This window comes from Schistocerca serialis, chromosome 4 (assembly GCF_023864345.2).
Source record: "Schistocerca serialis cubense isolate TAMUIC-IGC-003099 chromosome 4, iqSchSeri2.2, whole genome shotgun sequence".
NCBI classification, from domain to species: Eukaryota; Metazoa; Arthropoda; class Insecta; order Orthoptera; family Acrididae; genus Schistocerca; species Schistocerca serialis.
In genome coordinates, this window is record NC_064641.1 from 536,967,362 (window position 1) to 536,985,477 (window position 18,116).

At 39.7% G+C, this 18,116-nt stretch overlaps 1 protein-coding gene across 1 annotated transcript in view; it reads left to right on the plus strand.

Annotated features, from left to right (window-relative positions):
• The window catches only part of LOC126473973 (mitochondrial ornithine transporter 1-like), a 43,932-nt gene extending 26,787 nt beyond the window's left edge, over positions 1–17,145 (plus strand). Inside the window, exons 3-6 of the mRNA XM_050101360.1 lie at positions 5,096–5,242; positions 8,584–8,764; positions 9,793–9,942; positions 16,244–17,145. Coding sequence (XP_049957317.1) covers positions 5,096–5,242; positions 8,584–8,764; positions 9,793–9,942; positions 16,244–16,362 — 597 coding nt within the window. The 3' untranslated portion in view covers positions 16,363–17,145. The remainder of the gene's footprint in view (positions 1–5,095; positions 5,243–8,583; positions 8,765–9,792; positions 9,943–16,243) is intronic.
• Positions 17,146–18,116: the final 971 nt, after the last annotated feature.

Here is an 18,116-nt window from a genome sequence, read left to right on the forward strand (position 1 = left end):
GTTGGGCCTTATACTTGTCTCGTTTTCACTATGAGATTCACTATCGCCCCACGGCCTAGCACGCCAACGCTGACGCATTGTCGTGATTGCCGATGGGCCCTGACCCGGTTTTCGATCGTGATGAACTACTCTGTTTCCACATTGATGAGGAAGAACGTCGTGCGGTCGAGGGTTTTCCAATTACAGGTTCGCAGTTCGCGTCGGCTACTGTGCGGGACCCGGTCCTGCGTCAGGTGATCGGTTTTGTTCAATGGGGTTGGCCGGACAGGACCAAGGGCCGGGCATCGGATCCCCTTTGCAACTACCATGCCTTGTGCCTTCGTCTGTCTGTTCATGATGGTGGTGTTCTTCTGGCCACGGATGGCGCATCTCCACGGGTCGTGGTGCCAGCCTCTCTTCACAAAGATGTCCTCAACCTGTTGCATGAAGGCCATTGGGGTATTTCTCGGACTAAGTCCCTGGCCCGCAGGCACGTTTATTGGCCCGGTATTGATTCGAACATTGCCCACATGGTTGCTGCGTGTGGTCAGTGTGCTCAACAACTGGCTGCACCTCATACAATGCCCTCTCTGTGGCCTGATCTGGCCCAGCCATGGGAATGGGTGCACGCTGACTTTGCCGGCCCCTTCCTCGGTACTTATTGGCTACTGTTGATTGACGCTTTCTCGAAGTTTCCGTTTGTTGTTCGATGTCCGTCACCCACCACTGCGGCAACGACGCTGGCTTTGTCCAAAATCTTTGCGCTAGAAGGTCTTCCATCCACGATCGTCACGGACAATGGCCCTCAGTTCTCTTCGCAGGTCTTCCGTGATTTTTGTACTGGACAAGGGATTCATCATGTTACAGTGCCGCCCTTCCATCCGCAATCGAATGGGGAGGTCGAGTGCCTTGTCCGCACTTTCAAAAGCCAGATTAAAAATTCCTTAGTGATTTTTCCACAGATGACGCTCCACTGCAATTTCTGAGTTCTTATCGCTTCACGTCTCTGGGTGATCGCAGCCCTGCTGAACTCTTGCATGGCCACCAACCGCACACTCTACTGCACCTGCTTCACCCTGTCAGGCCTTGTGCTGTGTCCCCTAGTGCGGGAAAATACTCAGTGGGCGCCGACGTGTGGGCACGAGGGTATGGATCTCGCCCTAAATGGATCCCAGGGGTGGTCAAGGCTCTTCGCGGCCGCCGGCTTTGTGAAATACGTACGGACGACGGCATGGTTGTTCGCCATTACGACCAGATGCGCCCATGCGTGGTGGCCACACCGGTGCCACCGCCCCTTCCTTCGCCTCCACCAGCCCGAGAAGCCAGTCCTGTCACTGCTGCCGATCTACCGTACGTGTTGATGCAGCCGACGTCGCTACCACTTCCGAGTACGCCGGAACCGGCCCCAGTCGCAACGCCACCTTCTCCGGGACCCATCTCGCTGGAGCACACCCCCAGGTCCACGACACCTATGGATGCTGCTCCGGAGTTTTCACCCATCATCTCGTCCAGGAGGCACGTTCCACGCACGAGCTTCCATCCTGGGCATTTTCGACCATACTCTCGTGTCTCTCCGCGGGATCTTCTCGGGGCCTCACAATAGGCCATGAATGTCTCCACACTGTGCATGTCTCGAAGGAAGTGAGTGTTTTTTTTTTCAAGGGGGGAAAAGTGTTGTGACAGTGCCACGACATTTAACAGTGCCGCCACGACAGTACACGCAAACAGCGATAGAGGCGCTCTGCAACTCGGCTGAGCGCGGGAGCGCCACCTAGCTACGAATGGCGCCGGCCGCATGTCACGGCACGGCAGTCAAATAAGAGATACTGAGTTGTTATCATGTAACGAGCTATTGTTTCTAAGTGAGTGTGTTTGAATGTCCACGCAATTATTGGTGATTACAGGTTATAACAGAGAGAGAGAGAGAGAGAGAGAGAGAGAGAGAGAGAGAGAGGGGGGGTGGGGGGTGGGGTGGGGTTATGATCTCATTAGCTGCCTACAGATGAAGAGCTGTTTTACATCTATATGTGCATGACATTTCAGTAGTCTGATTAATGCCTGTGCTTAATCCTGAAACAGAGTTTTTGCTCTTTTTCATACAAAGATGACTTCTTGTTAAACTAGGAATAGCAATTAATGTGAACATTTTTACTGTCAAAAACATGCTGATAGGTCATCCAACTCCACATGTTTCATATTTTGACAACATTTGCTTTGTATTTTATTTGATGCTTTAGAATTTATCGGGATGTGTAACTATTTTTGCTACTACATCATTAACAAAGAAGATTGCAAACTGAACCACAATACGTGCAGAAACTTGGTATAGAACAGTAATTATTTATTTTTACAAAACAATATTCTGATGCAACAAATAACTACAAGTCTGTTTTGTACGTCTGAAGTATCACAAGAACAAAAACCTTAATTAGTTATTATTATGCACATGATGCAATATGTCAACCCTGTGTCCTGTAATGCAGCATTCCATTGCTTCTGACGTGCATGGATGCCTCATGAGAAAAATGCTTGTGGTTTTGAATGCACTGTGGCTATCGCCTGTTCATCTCTTGTGAAATGCTGGCCTCCTGGTGCCTAGAACTGCTTCGAGACTTCAGAACACATGAAAATCATTCAAGATGAGATCTGATGAGTAAGTTACGTGTTCAAGATTGTAATGCTCCAAAATTATTCCTTTTGTATCCCAAAAGAGAGTGAGCATGACTTTTGCTGCTGGTGGTTCATTGTGGATTTTTTTGTTTTGTTTTGGCAGAGTTATGGTGCCATTCCTTGTATGATCTTTTCATTTCAGGTTCGTGATGGTGTACCCAGTTTCATTTCTTGTAACAATTTTGTTAAGAAATCTATTACCTTCAATCTGGAAGCAATACAAAAGTTCCTCGTAGGTATCATGTGATGATCTCTCAGTTCAGCAATCAACTGATGTGATATCCATATTGTAGATACTTCACTGAATCACAGCATGCCATGAACAATATTGTGTGCTGAACCAACTCTAATATCCAAAGTAGTGGCTATATTGCTTACAGTAATTTATAAGCTTTTCCACCGTGGCAATGTTTTATTCCTCACTACATGGTATGCCTGGCTCAGGCATGGAGTATCTTCCCTGGAAGTTACACCAGTTTTAAAGTTGCTGCACCACTCATACAGTTGCTGCAGGGGCACACATGAATTGCTGCTCTGTGGTTTCATCCTGCAATGTATTTGCACATGTTTAACAGGTTCAGTACTCAAGAAATGTATTACAGATCACTGCTCAAACGTAGTGAAAGTCGACAGTGGTGAAGTGGTAGTGAGGTATGTTGGTAAGTGGTAAGGTCCTGGGTCAAATAATTTGATACATTTTGAATTAGTGTATTTAACAATAACATCAAAAGCAATCAAAGTTTCAGCTCTCTTGATCTTCCAGGCTGACACTTTAGAAAAGCAGTTTGCACTCTTTTTAACTTTTCTGCTCTGGTAAACACTCAGAATAATGAGGTCACAAATAATAAAATATGAAAAACAGTTGCAACTATTAGATGCCTTAAAAGGCGAAAGAATGAAGTGCCTTCAAGGCAGCCAGTGTGTTTAAATATAATTTTAAAATAGTTAAAATTATTAGTTCACTTCAGTTGGCAACCAAGATTAGTATAATTAAAGAAATAACATTTAGCTGTTAGATGTGACAGCAGTCAGATAAAATTATCAAAACAAAGAACATCAAAATTTAACTATCCATCTCAAATGGCCAACATAGTTTTAAATGAGTTACCAAAACTTAGAAAGCAACTATTGAAAAGAAACCTGTAGGAAACAAAAGATCCTCCACTTGGCTATCTTTTAAGATTTTAAATGCCTTACAATTTGAGGACCATAGACAGTAAGTGGCTGCCCGAAACACATCAAAAGTCTTAAAGCTTTTAAATACCACTTGAACAAGCACATGGAATTAAACCTGAATTTAAAATCAAAGCACAGTCACCAAGTGATCAGCAGCGTGAGAGACCACAAGAATCAAGATATAAAGTGCCAAAGTGGCACAGAACAAGTTGAAAGCCAAGTAATAATATATATTAGCAGCACTTCTGCCAGTGCTGCCACTGATCTCACACAGTTTTCTACACAATGTGAACACAAGTAAAACAGATTACATACAGACAATGACCACCTGCCACTTAATTGCATACAGACTGACAAGGCAATCCTCCACCAGATGTGAGGCTGAACTTCATAAAAATTTAACAAGTAACGACTCATTTGTAACATATTTGCTTATTACAAGAATAGAGATAAACAATGCACCCACACGTTGGGACCACACAGTATTACAGCATGATGTGTCTTGATAACCAGGATGGTGGAACCTTACAGCAGAACACAGGGATTTTCCAAAATTCCTCTTCCCAGAATGTGATGGCTGTAAAGCAGACATTCACTGTAGTTTCCACATTGTTCCAACAGGCAAGGCTGTTTATTCAGGGACTCGGGACTTCCTACCAGGAAGCAGACAGACACTTCCAACAATGTGGCCACCCCGTTAATGGCCAACATGTCTGAATCAGTAGTCCAGGCATACCCAACTGCTGAAGCCTGAAGCCAGTCTCTTGGCTGTAGGTTGCTGCCCCCCCCCCCCCCCCCCCCCCCAATGGGGTGCCTGAGCTGTAGTTATGACCAAAGTCGATATGCCACAGGGGCAGTTATCGATAAAGGCTCTTGCGTGGCTCAAATAGGATGGCCATCTTTGCACTGACACAGCTTCCTTTTCCATGATGCGACTAGAGGCTATCATCAGTTGGTCACTTATGGAAACACAAGTATAGCTTCTTCCAATTGCCAAATCAATAGTAAAAATTTTGTGAACTTTATTGCACTTTCAAAGTTTCCATTTGAACCACCTTTGTATAGATAGACAGTAGTTCTTGAAACATTTCTAGGAAGAGAAAAACATCGGAATTATTCTACTTTTGCCTATTCAGAGTGTGCTTTCAAAAATACATCAGGGGCTTACCTAGAATTTGGTGATTTATGCATTCTGTTTTCATTTGGTGTTTATGGATTAGTGAATATTTTTTATGCTGTAAGGTTTTGCCTATTTTTCTCTTTATTACAGAGAGTGGAGGAACTGGGAACATTCTCCAATGCAGCAGCTGGTTCACTTTCTGCGATTTTCTCATCCCTTACGCTTTGTCCAACAGAGTTGGTGAAATGCAAACTGCAGGCTCTGCGAGAGACAAGTTCACAGTCTAAAACAGCTACTGTAAGGAGGTGTGCTCTGTATTAATGCATTTATCTTTTTGTGAATATAATGGTACTGAATGTTTAGTTCTTTGAACATGTCAAAACTGTACCTTAAAAGTGTTTTAATCGGAGTGGGAAAGCAAGCAGCTTCTGTGTAGCTTTAACATGTTGTTTCAATGTTGTTCTTAGTGAATCAGCTACTATCTTAAAGTGCATTATGTAATTTCAACCTATAAAAAGGTTTCAGTACAAAGCTTGTTTAAGATGCAATTTCCGCCCGGGGTAGTCGTGCAGTCTAGGGCAGCTTGTCACGGTTTGCGCGGCTGCTCCCGTTGGAGGTTTGAGTCCTCCCTCGGGCGTGGGTGTGTGTGTGTTGTCTTTAGTTTAAGTTAGTTTAAGTAGTGTGTAAGCTTAGGGACCGATGACCTCAGCACTTTGGTCCCATAGGACTTACCACAAATCCCCAATTTCTAAGATGCTACTTTTCTTCCACAAGCTATTTTCCATAAATATTCTTGCTGTTATTAAGGAAAACTGATGCATTTTGTGGGTGGGACTATACTGGTTGAGCCAACTAAGAATGCGTCGTGTTCCATCTTAAATAACTCCTTCCCTACTCCAGAATAAAGCTTTGAGTTGAGAGGTGCTGAGACATGATTTTGTGCTAGCTATAGTTGGTAGAAGGCTGACAGTGAAAGACAAATAACAGGCTACAGTCTCTGTACACCACACATTTTTAATCTGTCAAGAAGGTTCATACAATAAGTCAATTGCATTATCTGTAATTATAATACCTTTACCATGGACTGAAATTTTATGATGAAGGTTGGTGTCTGCCTGGAAAACTAAAAGGCACCTTTCACTTCAGTCCAGAGGATATGTCATTGTTGTATGATTCACTACAACAAAATATCCACTATTTGAAACACTCTAGGCAAGTTTCTACATGTACTGAAAATAGAGAATAAGTGACTTGCCATGACAAAACAGAACATTTCTGAAACTTTGATGCACTTTATTTCATTCTAATAGTAAAATTTAACATAAATTCTCTGATCTATTTTTATAAAAAGTAAATAATCACCGTTACCACCAAAACACATGTTACCTTGTTGACAGCTGACAACAGACTAAATACTCAATATGCCTATCATTGTACAGATACTTTTCAGATGTGTTTACCAACATAATGCTGAAAAACTTGCATGAATTTTACTAATACAGCACGAAAAGTTACCATTTCCCTGTTACTTTTTGAGCACTCCTCATAAGAATTGTATTTCAGTGCAGCCCATCAAGGAAAACTATACTTCTGCAGAACCACAATGAAGGAATAACACTTCAATTTTACAGAATAATTGAACCATGTTGCGTTGAAAATCGTGTTGGAACATGTGCATCGGTTTAGGAGGAGATCGTAGACAAACATGCATGCAGATGAACATGTATTCTGTTCTGTATTTGTAGTATATGTACCAACCCTGATTTATGACTTTCATTCCTATGTGAATGAAATCTGTGCTATATCATGTTTCAGATGAAGGCAATCATCTTTTGTATTCCATATAGTGTTTGCTCATATAGCAAAAGATAAACACTGCTCAGACATATCTGCTCACTCTATTGTCCCTGATTTAAAGCATATGCCATGGAAGGGCCAGTACAATGTTGTGAAACAGCTTTTAGAAGTACCTTGTGATGTAACTGAGTAGGCAGAGTTGGGATCTGGTTGCTCTCTCATGTGGCTGCTCCTTCATAAGTTTACCGACAGACTATACAATACCTTTCTCATAGAGTATGACATTGTAGTTACTCAAGCATTCTTATATAACACTCAAAATGGCCAAACAAACATTCTGCAAATTACATAGCTCTTGTTTCAGTTCTTGTGGACCCTTCAATCATATGGCCCAGACAGGTAAACAGTACTTGAAACTGGATCATGCAAATGGCCTTGTAGAGACGCTGCATCTACTCAGAAGTATCTCAGAAAATTGTTGTCTGGTGTTTGTCATTCCCGCAGTACAAGAACCATGGTTTTCTCTTTTACAGTAATCTGAAAATGCTAGCAATGTCACTGACCTTAGTGATATTTAGTTGATACTATACCGATACATTGTAGGGAACTTGTCTACTTGTGTGTTTTACTTTGTACATGCTTATTGTCAATTACTAGTTGCTCTACAAAGTGCTGACATGTAATATCACCTCACAAGTACAATTCTCATGGGTGATAACCTATCTATAAGTAACAGCATCATCTGTTAAAGAAAATATAATGTATATAGCACAGAGGTTATCACATTTATCCAGTTGCAGAGACATTCTCTCACATTGGTCTTCACTTTCTGGTTGTAACACAGAATTACAACTTTCATTGATCCCATCTTTAGATGTGTCCTCCACAGGAAGTTCCAGATCCTTTTGGCATCATTAAAAAAAGTATGAACACAACATAATTCAAAATGTAATTTATTGTCTCTGCTCTGTGGCAGTGCAGAGCCCCACAGTACTTTAAGGCTTTTACTGAGCAAGATGACGCAGTGATTAGCACACGGGCCCCGACTCAGGAGGGTGATGGTTCAAATCCATGTCCAGCCATCCAGGTTTAGATTTTCCGTGCTTTCACTAAATTGCTCCAGGCAAATGCCAGGAGGGTTCCTTTAGAAGGGCATGGTCGATTTCCTTCCCTGTTCTTGCACTATTGTGAGCATGTGATACATCTCATTTGACCTTGATGGTTATGGGGTGCTAAACCCTAATATTCCTTCCATACTACTTTATAACTTTGGTGCAATTTCATTGATTGCTATATCAGATTCAGTTGGTTTGTTTTCTGATGTTCACTAAGAAATTTTTATGTACAGATCCAACTGAATTTCTTAGGGTGTATGCAAATATGCCCCGTACCTGAGGCAAAATGAAATGTGATTAAGGCATGAGCTTCTATAAAGGCCACTGACTTATTAAACTTCCAAGAAATAAAGGAACTTCTAGCAATATCCATAACATGGAGGGCAATTGTGAAAGTTGCTCTAATATTTGGGGGAAAAAAATTGAGAGAATCATTATAAAAGCTATGACGCTTCATACACATATATGAACTATATATGAGGAGAGTATGGCGAGTCAGTGCGAAACAAGACTTATTTGTTTATATTTATAGTTGGAAAGAGTTGTTGCCAGTATGTGTATTGATTCTGTACGTACATCAATCTTTCTTTTTACCATTATGAACCATTATGAAAAATAAATAAATAAATAAAAATTTCTGACACAAGTACTGTATTGATGTATGTGTAAAAATATTGAGCTCTAAATTAGTGCCACCCAATTAATTATTTATTGTCTGCATTGAAGCAAAACTGTGGGCCTATAAAAATGACGAAATACATAATACAAAATGAAGGAGCAATGGGCCTGTTTAGAGGTCTGACTTCAACTATGGCTCGAGAAATGTTTGGCAACTTCTTCTTTTTTGGAGGATATGAAGGTGCTCGTCAGTTGCTCACACCTCCAGGGAAATCAAAGGATGAAATTGGTAAGATGTTTGAAATAATTTTCTTTCAAATATACGAGGTTTGTTCAGAACATTCCTGAACTTTGTCCACAAATTTTTTCGATGCTTACCTTTTACTTACTGTGCATGGTCTCCTTTGAAATGCTCTCCTCCACAATCGATACATGGCTCCCAGTGCCGTTTCCACTTCCTGAAACAGTCTTGGTATCCCTCTTGCTTGATTAGGCAAAGCACCGTCTGCAAATTTTTTTTATCTAGTGTATTGTTGCAAATCTTCGTCCTTTCAACGGGGTTTTCAACTTAAGGAGGAAAAGAAAAAAGTCTGCAGAGGCCAGGTCTGAAGAGTACAGAAGATGAGGCAGCACAGTGGTTTAATTTTTTGTCCTCTTCACTGATTGTGAGGCAAAGGTCTTTCTGGTCTTTACTCATGAGCAATGGGATGAACTTGGCAGCAATATGATGCATTCCAAGATGCTGTGTCAAGATTGCATGATATGATCCAACTGAAATGTTACACTCTTCTGCAATCTCTTGGACAGTCAGTCTTTGATTGGCACACCCAATTTTGTTGATGTTCCTGACATGAGTGTCTTTGATAGACACCGGAGGGCGTCCTGGAAAGGGTCATCTTTAACCTCCATCTGGTCATTTTTAAACCATGTGAACCATTCGTAACACCGAGTACAGCTTAAGCACTCATAACAATAGGCTTCCTGTAGGTTTGTGTCTGTAAAGGTTTTCTTGAGTTTCATGCAAAATGCTGCTCCTTGAACTCTGCCATTTCGAAATTTGCCAACTGTGTGACATAATGTTCTACTCAACACAGCACTGAACAATAACTAACAAACATACAACAATGAAACTTCCAGCAGTTACACATTAAACACAAGCATGTGCAGGGATGCCAGTCGCATTTTGCTCCAACACACCATTGGTGCGGAATTATGAATTTTATGGAATTTTTTGAACAGACCTTGTACATCTACATGTATCGTATGTATTTTATGTCACACATGATATAACTTATTAATGTGAAATTTGTGTTACAGGAGCTGTACGTACAATGGTTGCTGGTGCTACAGGTGGTTTTGTTTTTTGGCTTGTTGTGTTTCCTGTGGATGCTGTAAAATCAAGAATACAGGTTGGCGGTCTGAAAGAACCCATGATATCTGTTGCCTTAAAGGTGGCCCGTCAAGAAGGTTTGTTTTGAAGTTTTATTATTTTAGTATGCAGTACAAATTAGATTTGTTCATTGGAAGTTCAAAAGGTATTTGAAGTGAACAAATTGTTGTGTGAAGTTTAAAAATGGATGAAAATGCAGTGAGTAAAGTACTGAAGTTTAGTTAAATGTTAAAAAAATGAGAAAGACATCATATCAGAACCAACAATTATTTAATGCATTACAGTCAGAGGCTCTAAAAATAAGTGTCATTGCTTTATGCACATTTTGAGGATGAAGTAATTTATGTAGACTTGGAAAAGTGGGGAACACGATGTGAACAGATGTCCACTTATTAGGAGAAATCATTTTATGGATTGCAAAAACCACTGTGGAAAAGTGGGGCACTCATAATTATTGAAGTATGTTTGTGGAGTCTTTTGATGCCTTAAACGAAACAGTGAAAATGTGGTTACCTTCAGTACTATAACTTAAGTCAACCCAGACACTGTTCAAAGTTGTGCAGACTAGAATTCATTTCATGTATCTGCAGGGAGATGGTTGCAGCTGATGTTGGATGCAATATGTATGGCTCTCTCTCTCTCTCTCTCTCTCTCTCTCTCTCTCTCTGTGTGTGTGTGTGTGTGTGTGTGTGTGTGTGTGTGTGTGTGTGTGTGTGTGTGTGTGTGTGCGAGAGAGAGAGAGAGAGAGAGAGAATGAGTGAGAGTGAGGTTGCCTGACATGTAGGTGGTCAGTGAGGTTGTGGCCATTGAGAGTACACAAGGAGGGTCAGCCTAGCCTCAGTGTATATCTCTGCTGTGGTCTACCACATATATTGCTTGAAAATCTTACTCATCTGCTTGAATGTGTCATCATTAGATGTTATAAACAGCTTTGATCTTAGTGCTGCATCAATATCTGTGATGAGAACTAAAGGCTGTTTTCTCACATAAGAGTTTTTGGTTGGATTCCAATGGTCAAGATAATGTTAGTGCCCAGGAAGTGGCTACAGTTCAGGTGAATGGCATACTCATTAGTTGGGGTGTTTGGATATTGGATCTATCACCACCGTCAACATGCGCTTAAAGATTAAGCTCTCAAAGCCAGTATGGACCCTGTCTCTTAATACGTCCAGCATAAGCCAGGTGGCAGAAGTGTGCAGTTCTGCCTGATATTTTGCACTCCTCCCACAAGCATGAATCATCTGTTCAGTGCTAATATAGTGGTTAATACTCATGTTGTGGGGCTAGGTTCTTCATGTCAGCCTTCTATCGATGGCTGTAGTGTAGGAAACACAACTTTTAATCGACCACACAGTACTCTTCTGTGTGGAGCAAGATGATACTATTTGATAGATTTATTTTCATTCCAATTGATCTGTAATGAGGAGGTCCTCCAGGATGTAGAACATGTCAGAAAAACAATAATACATGACAAATATTTACAACTAAAACAAATAAGTGAATGTATCTTCCACAAGTCCCAAGTGGAATGACCGTCTTTTTTTTTTCTTTTTTAACACCACATGAAAGGATCATTTTACATCACTCATTTACTAAGATTGCATTAATGCACTGAATTTAAAATTAAATTTCTTTTTTATTTATTAGGCAATAAACATATAATAGAAGTACTACAGTACTTATTTACAATGAACACACAACTGCACTGAGAAGTTAGATTGTACTCTCTCTCTCTCACACACACACACACACACACACACACACACACACACACACACACACACAGAGAGAGAGAGAGAGAGAGAGAGAGAGAGAGAGAGAGAGAGAGAGAGAGAGAGAGAGAGGAAAAAAAAAGAGATAGATATCAGTTGATTCTACTAAGAAATTCATCAATGGAGTTGGCCACCAATAAATCCTTTAGGCTTCTCTTAAACTGAATTTCATTGGTTGTTAAGCTTTTTATGGTTGCTGGCAAGTTACTGAAAATGTGTGTTTCTGAATAATCACACCTTTTTGTACAGGAGTAAGTGACTTTAAATCCTTGTGAAGATTATTATTATTTCTAGTATTGATTCCATTAATGGAGCAGTTGGTTTGAAAAAGTGATATATTTTTAATGACAAATTTCATAGACTGCTTGAATAGAGAGCCAAGGTCTATGGGGACTCACAACAAAGCTTCATTGTTTGGGTGTTGGTGATTAATTTGAAGTGAATCTTGTAGATTCAGATGCTGAGATATAATGCCCATCGTTGAAAGTATTGTTAAATTTTATTGCGTATATTGCAGCATGTCCAAAAATGACCAGCAGTTTCCATTACATTACAAGTGAAACCACAGATCATAAAAATGTGTGTATGTATCTCTTTCCGTCCGGTATTAATTTTTCTTGGACAATATTAAATGCTTGATGGTTCCTGTACTTCAGTACATGAGATCTGCTTCATCTTGGTTTAATCTATAGGCGTTTGGAGGCATTGAGATTTCATTGTCATAAAACTCCTTTGACTTCATACTGAGAAGCACCATCTACCGAACTGGTCATATGTTGAGCATGTAAACTGCTCAAAAACGTTTTGCACCACTTTCATGTCTGCAAAAAGTCTCCAAAAATGTGTGGACTTAGATTCAAGGAAACTTAAAAAAGGAATGTCATTGTGAAATAAAAACAAATCATTAATCAAAATAAAGGAAACCTGTTCAAAAGTGCATTCATTCATTCATTTTCATTGACTGATCGATTTATTGACTGATTGCATCATTTGTCATGTTCCTAGGATCCCATCAAGGGCTGTGGAATGAGCCGAGGCATACATTAATTAAAGATATGGAAATTGTAGAATCTTTAACCTGTATACCATTCTAACAGTTGACTATCATTATACTGCATTGTGCCATTAATCCTTTGCCAGCTAAATTTAATCAAGAAGATCAGAAAGACAGTTGTGACACATGTATGAAATAAAAATGTGCTGCTGGGTAGCATTTGATACTGTGTTGCTCTGCTGTATACATTGTAGCAAGTCGGATCCTCCATCGCATGTTGTTCACAAGCTGATGAAGATGTTGATTCTCAAGCCTGCCCCACTCCTCAGTGGCAGCCATCCAGAGATCATCCCATGTGTGAAGAGGGTTCCTGCAATGATATGCTGCAAGTTTCTTCTGGTTCAAGTAGGCTCAATTGAGTTCATGTCAGCAGATACCATTGAATTGACTGTTTCCTGCCTCCTGGAGGAAAGTGTTCACAAGGTGGGCATGGGGTACTCACACATTGTCTAGAAAATGAACATATTGTCAAAATGTTGACTGCAGGGCTAAAAAGTAGGCTTGGGAATCCTGTTTCAGTACAGCACAGCCTTCAAATGAGCTTCAACAGCAATGAGAGGCATCCAACATCCGTACACGATACTGTTCTAAAATGTGACCAACTCATTTCCTTACAGAACTTGTGGGACTGACACTCCAGACATGCACTAGTATGTGACTGCCTCCACACTCTTCTGTGATGATAATCAGGCATCAGACAGATCCTGCACTTGTTGCTGAAGAGAACCTGATGCCATTGATCCCACTTCCATTCCATGTGTTCCCTTGCCCACCTTCCACCATCATGCAACACGGTGCTGGGATGTTTGTAACGTTGTTCATAATGGGCACCTAGAGGTCAAACTGATTGGTTGAGACAGTTCCATATGGTCTACATTGACATAGCTCTCCCAGGCAACATGCAGTTCAGTAGCATTATCTTTGAGGTTCCTATGAGCCTTAATTTGGAGTTAGAAATCAGCAGCTGGTGTTGACCACAGGTGACCATGATGAGGCAGATCTTTGAAGTTTTGGTGTCTCACAGTAGTGACAGAATTTCTAAATGACATCTCTGTGGTGTTCACCAATTTGATGGGCAATTTCACACGCACAAAACCCTTCTTGCCATAAAGTGACAGTGCACACCAGTGTGACTCTTCAAGGCATGTTGCCAGATTGACCAGTGTATTCAAGCCAAACTGACCTGTTCATGATTGAAGACATACTGAACTGTGCCGAGAGTGCAGTTTTACTTTTAGTTCCATTAGTAAACAGCTGACTGTATGTAGCAATTTCGCGTAGTCGAAACAGTATTGGGAAATCACTCAAGTCATGAGGGTGGTGCAAAACTGGAATGACTATAACAATTTATGTTCCCTAAGAAGGACTCAGGTTATTTGGCACTGATAAATTGATGTTGCCTGCCAAATGCTGCTTGTCCATGTATATGCCTTATTTACTTAGAATGTGATATAGACAGCAAACATCTGTTTGGAAAAACTAGCACATGTGAAGATTACGCCATAGATCAGATTCCTCTAAGTTATACAACAGTGAGTGAAGATAACTGAACTGCCTTTCCTGAATCGATCTGGAGACATTGACATAAACTGCACAAAAATAGTTTTGCACCAATTAGAAGGGTAGTGTTCATGCAATCAGTAATCCTTCATCTCCTACCATCAGTTTGCCCTCTAGACTACCATTATGCTCAACAGTTTAAACCCTCATCCACTATGGTACATTAAGATGATGGCCAGAGGAACATCTGGAATGGAATCTGAATCAGTGGCATTGGGCTCTCCTCACGGAGTCCAGGATTTGCCTTGTGGCTAAAGAGTATTGAAGGTTGTGGAGAAGGGCATGTACCTACACATGTCTCAGGTGTATGCAGCCCCATGGATTTAGGAGTCATGTTTTATGCTGGTATCACAGATGGTAACTTGAGAACTGCGCAGTATCAGGACAGAATCCTTTGACCCATTTTCCAGCCTTACAGTCAGTGTGTCATGTACGAATTTGTATTTCATGATGGTGATGAACAAGCACACAAGTCATCAGGAATCGATGATATACCTTCGGGGCTACTGAATTGTGTGGGAGGTGTGGGAATTAGATTATTATTTGAGTTTATGTCAGTAATCTACGGAAGAAGTGACTTACCATTGAATTTCCTGTGAAGTCTTATCATCACATTACCAAAACAGGCACATGTGGATTAATGTGAAAACTGTTGGGTGATTAGTCTGACAAGTCATACTTGTAAATTGCTAAGCAGGATAATATGAAGAAAAAAAATTAAAGCTGTGCTGCAAAAGACTTTTTGGCTCCAAGGAATGAAAAGGTACCAGAGCAATAATTCTGACAGTGCATTTTTTAATGGAGGGTAGTTTGAAGATGAGCAAGGGTACTCTCTTAGCATTTGCAGACTTAGAGAAAGACTTGAATATTAGAATCAGTATAAGATGGTTACATTCTTTACAAGACTGAGCCTCAGGAACAGCTGACAAATAAACTGCAACATCCGAAGTGGGTGTAATGAAACTGGAAGGTCAAGACATGTGTAGTTTAATACCCACCAGCCACAAAACCCCCAACCAGGGGGACTGAGGATTTTATTTCAGGGCCTCTTACACCTACAGGAGCTATCTTTGGCATGGCTGACAAACATCTCTATCTCTGTTTCATTTCAAAATTCATTCTTTTAGAGGAAGTGGTTTCACCACACCTAATGAGTTCCCTCTACCTCTGCTCTTCCTGGCCTTTCTTATGGACTGCTCTTTTTCTAGTTAATGTCCATTGGCCTGGAAGACGTGGATGGTCCTGCAGAGCTCCAGAGTAATAACAAATCTCACAAACTTCTTCACCACTCTAAGAAGACAATCTCTGAGTATGAGTTGAACATCCTAACTATTGCACTTTCTTGAACTGCCATACAGGTTCTAGTGATCATATATATACTTTCCAGCAATATGTTTATTTTCTGCCCATGACCCCAAAAGTATAAATGACTGTTTTCTTCAACTAAGTCTCGAAGATAGAAATTTTAGCAGTACCAGAAGAGCAGAGAGCAACTATTGGTGTAGCTTCTTGTTGTCTCTTATATTTGTCTTTTATATCACTCATCTACTCCACAAAAGCCTACTTACAAAATTTAATGAACCAGTATTGCAAGAGGAATCTAGGAATATACTACTTTCCTCTGTGTGCTGCTCCCTAGGGACTGCAAAGACAAGAGTAGATTAATTATTATGCACATAGAGACATTTAAGTAGTCATTCTACTTGTGTACCACTTGTGAACAGAACAGGGAGGAAACATAAGATACTGTGCAATGGGAAAGACCCTCTGCCAAGTCTTATTTGAGTGTATAGATGTGGTAGTAGATTTCTATCTTCATGTTATGTAAAATAAATTTGTGAGTCACTAAATTCTTGAGTTTAGTCTAATTTTTGCTAATTTGTATGGCATTGTTTATTGAAGTACTTATTACTAGTAAAATAGACTAAAATGAACCTACTGGTATTTATATAAATTTAAGGTATTTTCCATGTGTCTTTTGCTATTTTTCAGGGATTTCTGCCTTGTACAACGGCTTGCAACCATCTCTTGTCAGAACAATACCAGCCTGTGCTACTTTATTTCTAGTGTATGAAAATAGTAAAAAGATGTTGCTTAAACTTTTAGAATGAACAGTACGGTAGATTTGAATGTTTTTATCGCACAATGGCAAAATCACTGCCACAGATTTTGTCCTCATAGTCATACAAGTTGCCAATGGAAAACTGCTTAGAGGATAGTTTGGAGCAGTAATACTGAATATTGGTTGCAGTGGAGCTCTTAATCTTTTGATACTGACAGTGCAAACATAATAGGTTTTTAAAATGTAAACCACAAGAGAAAATCCAAGATGGAATAATGACAATATTATGAAGAGGATAGACTGCTACTTAATGTATAGAGGAGATGCTGAGTTGCAGACAGGCACAACAAAAAGGCTGCTAAATGTGTGAGCTTTTAGCCAAAAGAAGAAGGCATTTTGGCTGAAAGCTCACATGTTTAGCAGTTTTTGTTTTGCCTGTCTGTGACTCAACATCTTGTCTACATGGTGAGTAGAATCTATCCTTTTCATAATATTGCTAATTACAAGAGACTTAATTTAAGTACAAAACTTAAAAATTTTGTTTATAAATGCAATAAAATTAAGCATGCATATAAATATTCATGTGAACACTGCAAGACTGGTAAATTGTCACTGTTTATGTGGAGATAAGGGTAAATATTATAACACAGTGGTTATTGATACAGTGTGGTCATATGACTGGACCAATACTTTACTCAGTACTTGACAGAAAGAAATCTTGTAACAATATGCTAATACAAGGTATTTTTCCGTCATTTGTGTATGTTTATTAAGTATTAATTACAAATCAAAAAGAAAGTAGAAATAATCATAAGTAGTCTATTATCATTTAAATTGCCAATCATTACTGAAAATATATTGTCAAAGCATGAAGCATGTTTATCTATCATTTATTGGATTGACTAATTAATTATAATTTTCCATATTTATTGTCCCACTCTTTAATTTCAGTTGCATATATTTCCACTTTTAGTTTGTAAGCAGGTTTATGTCAGGAGTTGTTATATAGTGAAGAACGAAAATGATGGTTTAGCAGTTGTGCGTATCTCCATGTTCTGTGTTCCATTTTTTGTTTGTTTTGTTTTCTAACCATAAGTTTGCACATCATCATATGTATTCTAAAAATAATATTTATCTGTCACTGATGAATGAGTATACAATGCCTGTATACAGCACTTGTATCTGGGAAAATTGTGTGTGTGTGTGTGTGTGTGTGTGTGTGTGTGTGTGTGTGTGTGTGTGTGTGTGTGTGTGGGTGGGTGTGCGTGTGTGAGAAACATGTTACCCAAATGTAACTATTAGTGATTAGTGTCACCTGCATCTTCATCATAAATATATGGGCATTAATTTTTAAGATATATACGTGCGGGAAACTAGATAAGGTTTATAAAGAGCATTTATTCTTGACATGTTTGAAAGAGAAATACTAGATCATGGTATAATCTTCAGTTTCCAAGGATGTTTTCGTATATTAAACTCTTTTTCACAAGTAAATTTATAGTTTTAATTACATGCTTAAAAAGTGCATAAATGTTAAAATGGAAATTTTATGAAAAACTTCAGTTGTTATTGAGTGTTTGATTCAAATGAAGATTGTAAGGTTATCAGTGTTGATACGCAATTGTGACAATAAGCATGCTGAGTGAGGTATGTGTGATACCATATTGACTAGATAGTAAGTAACCTTGAATGAGTCTGTGCAAATGAAGGAAAAAAAAAGAACAATGCAGATTTGTTTTCTGTCACAGTGAGCAATGCTACAATGTTATGCTATATTGTTGATTTTCATTGCTTGTGAACTCA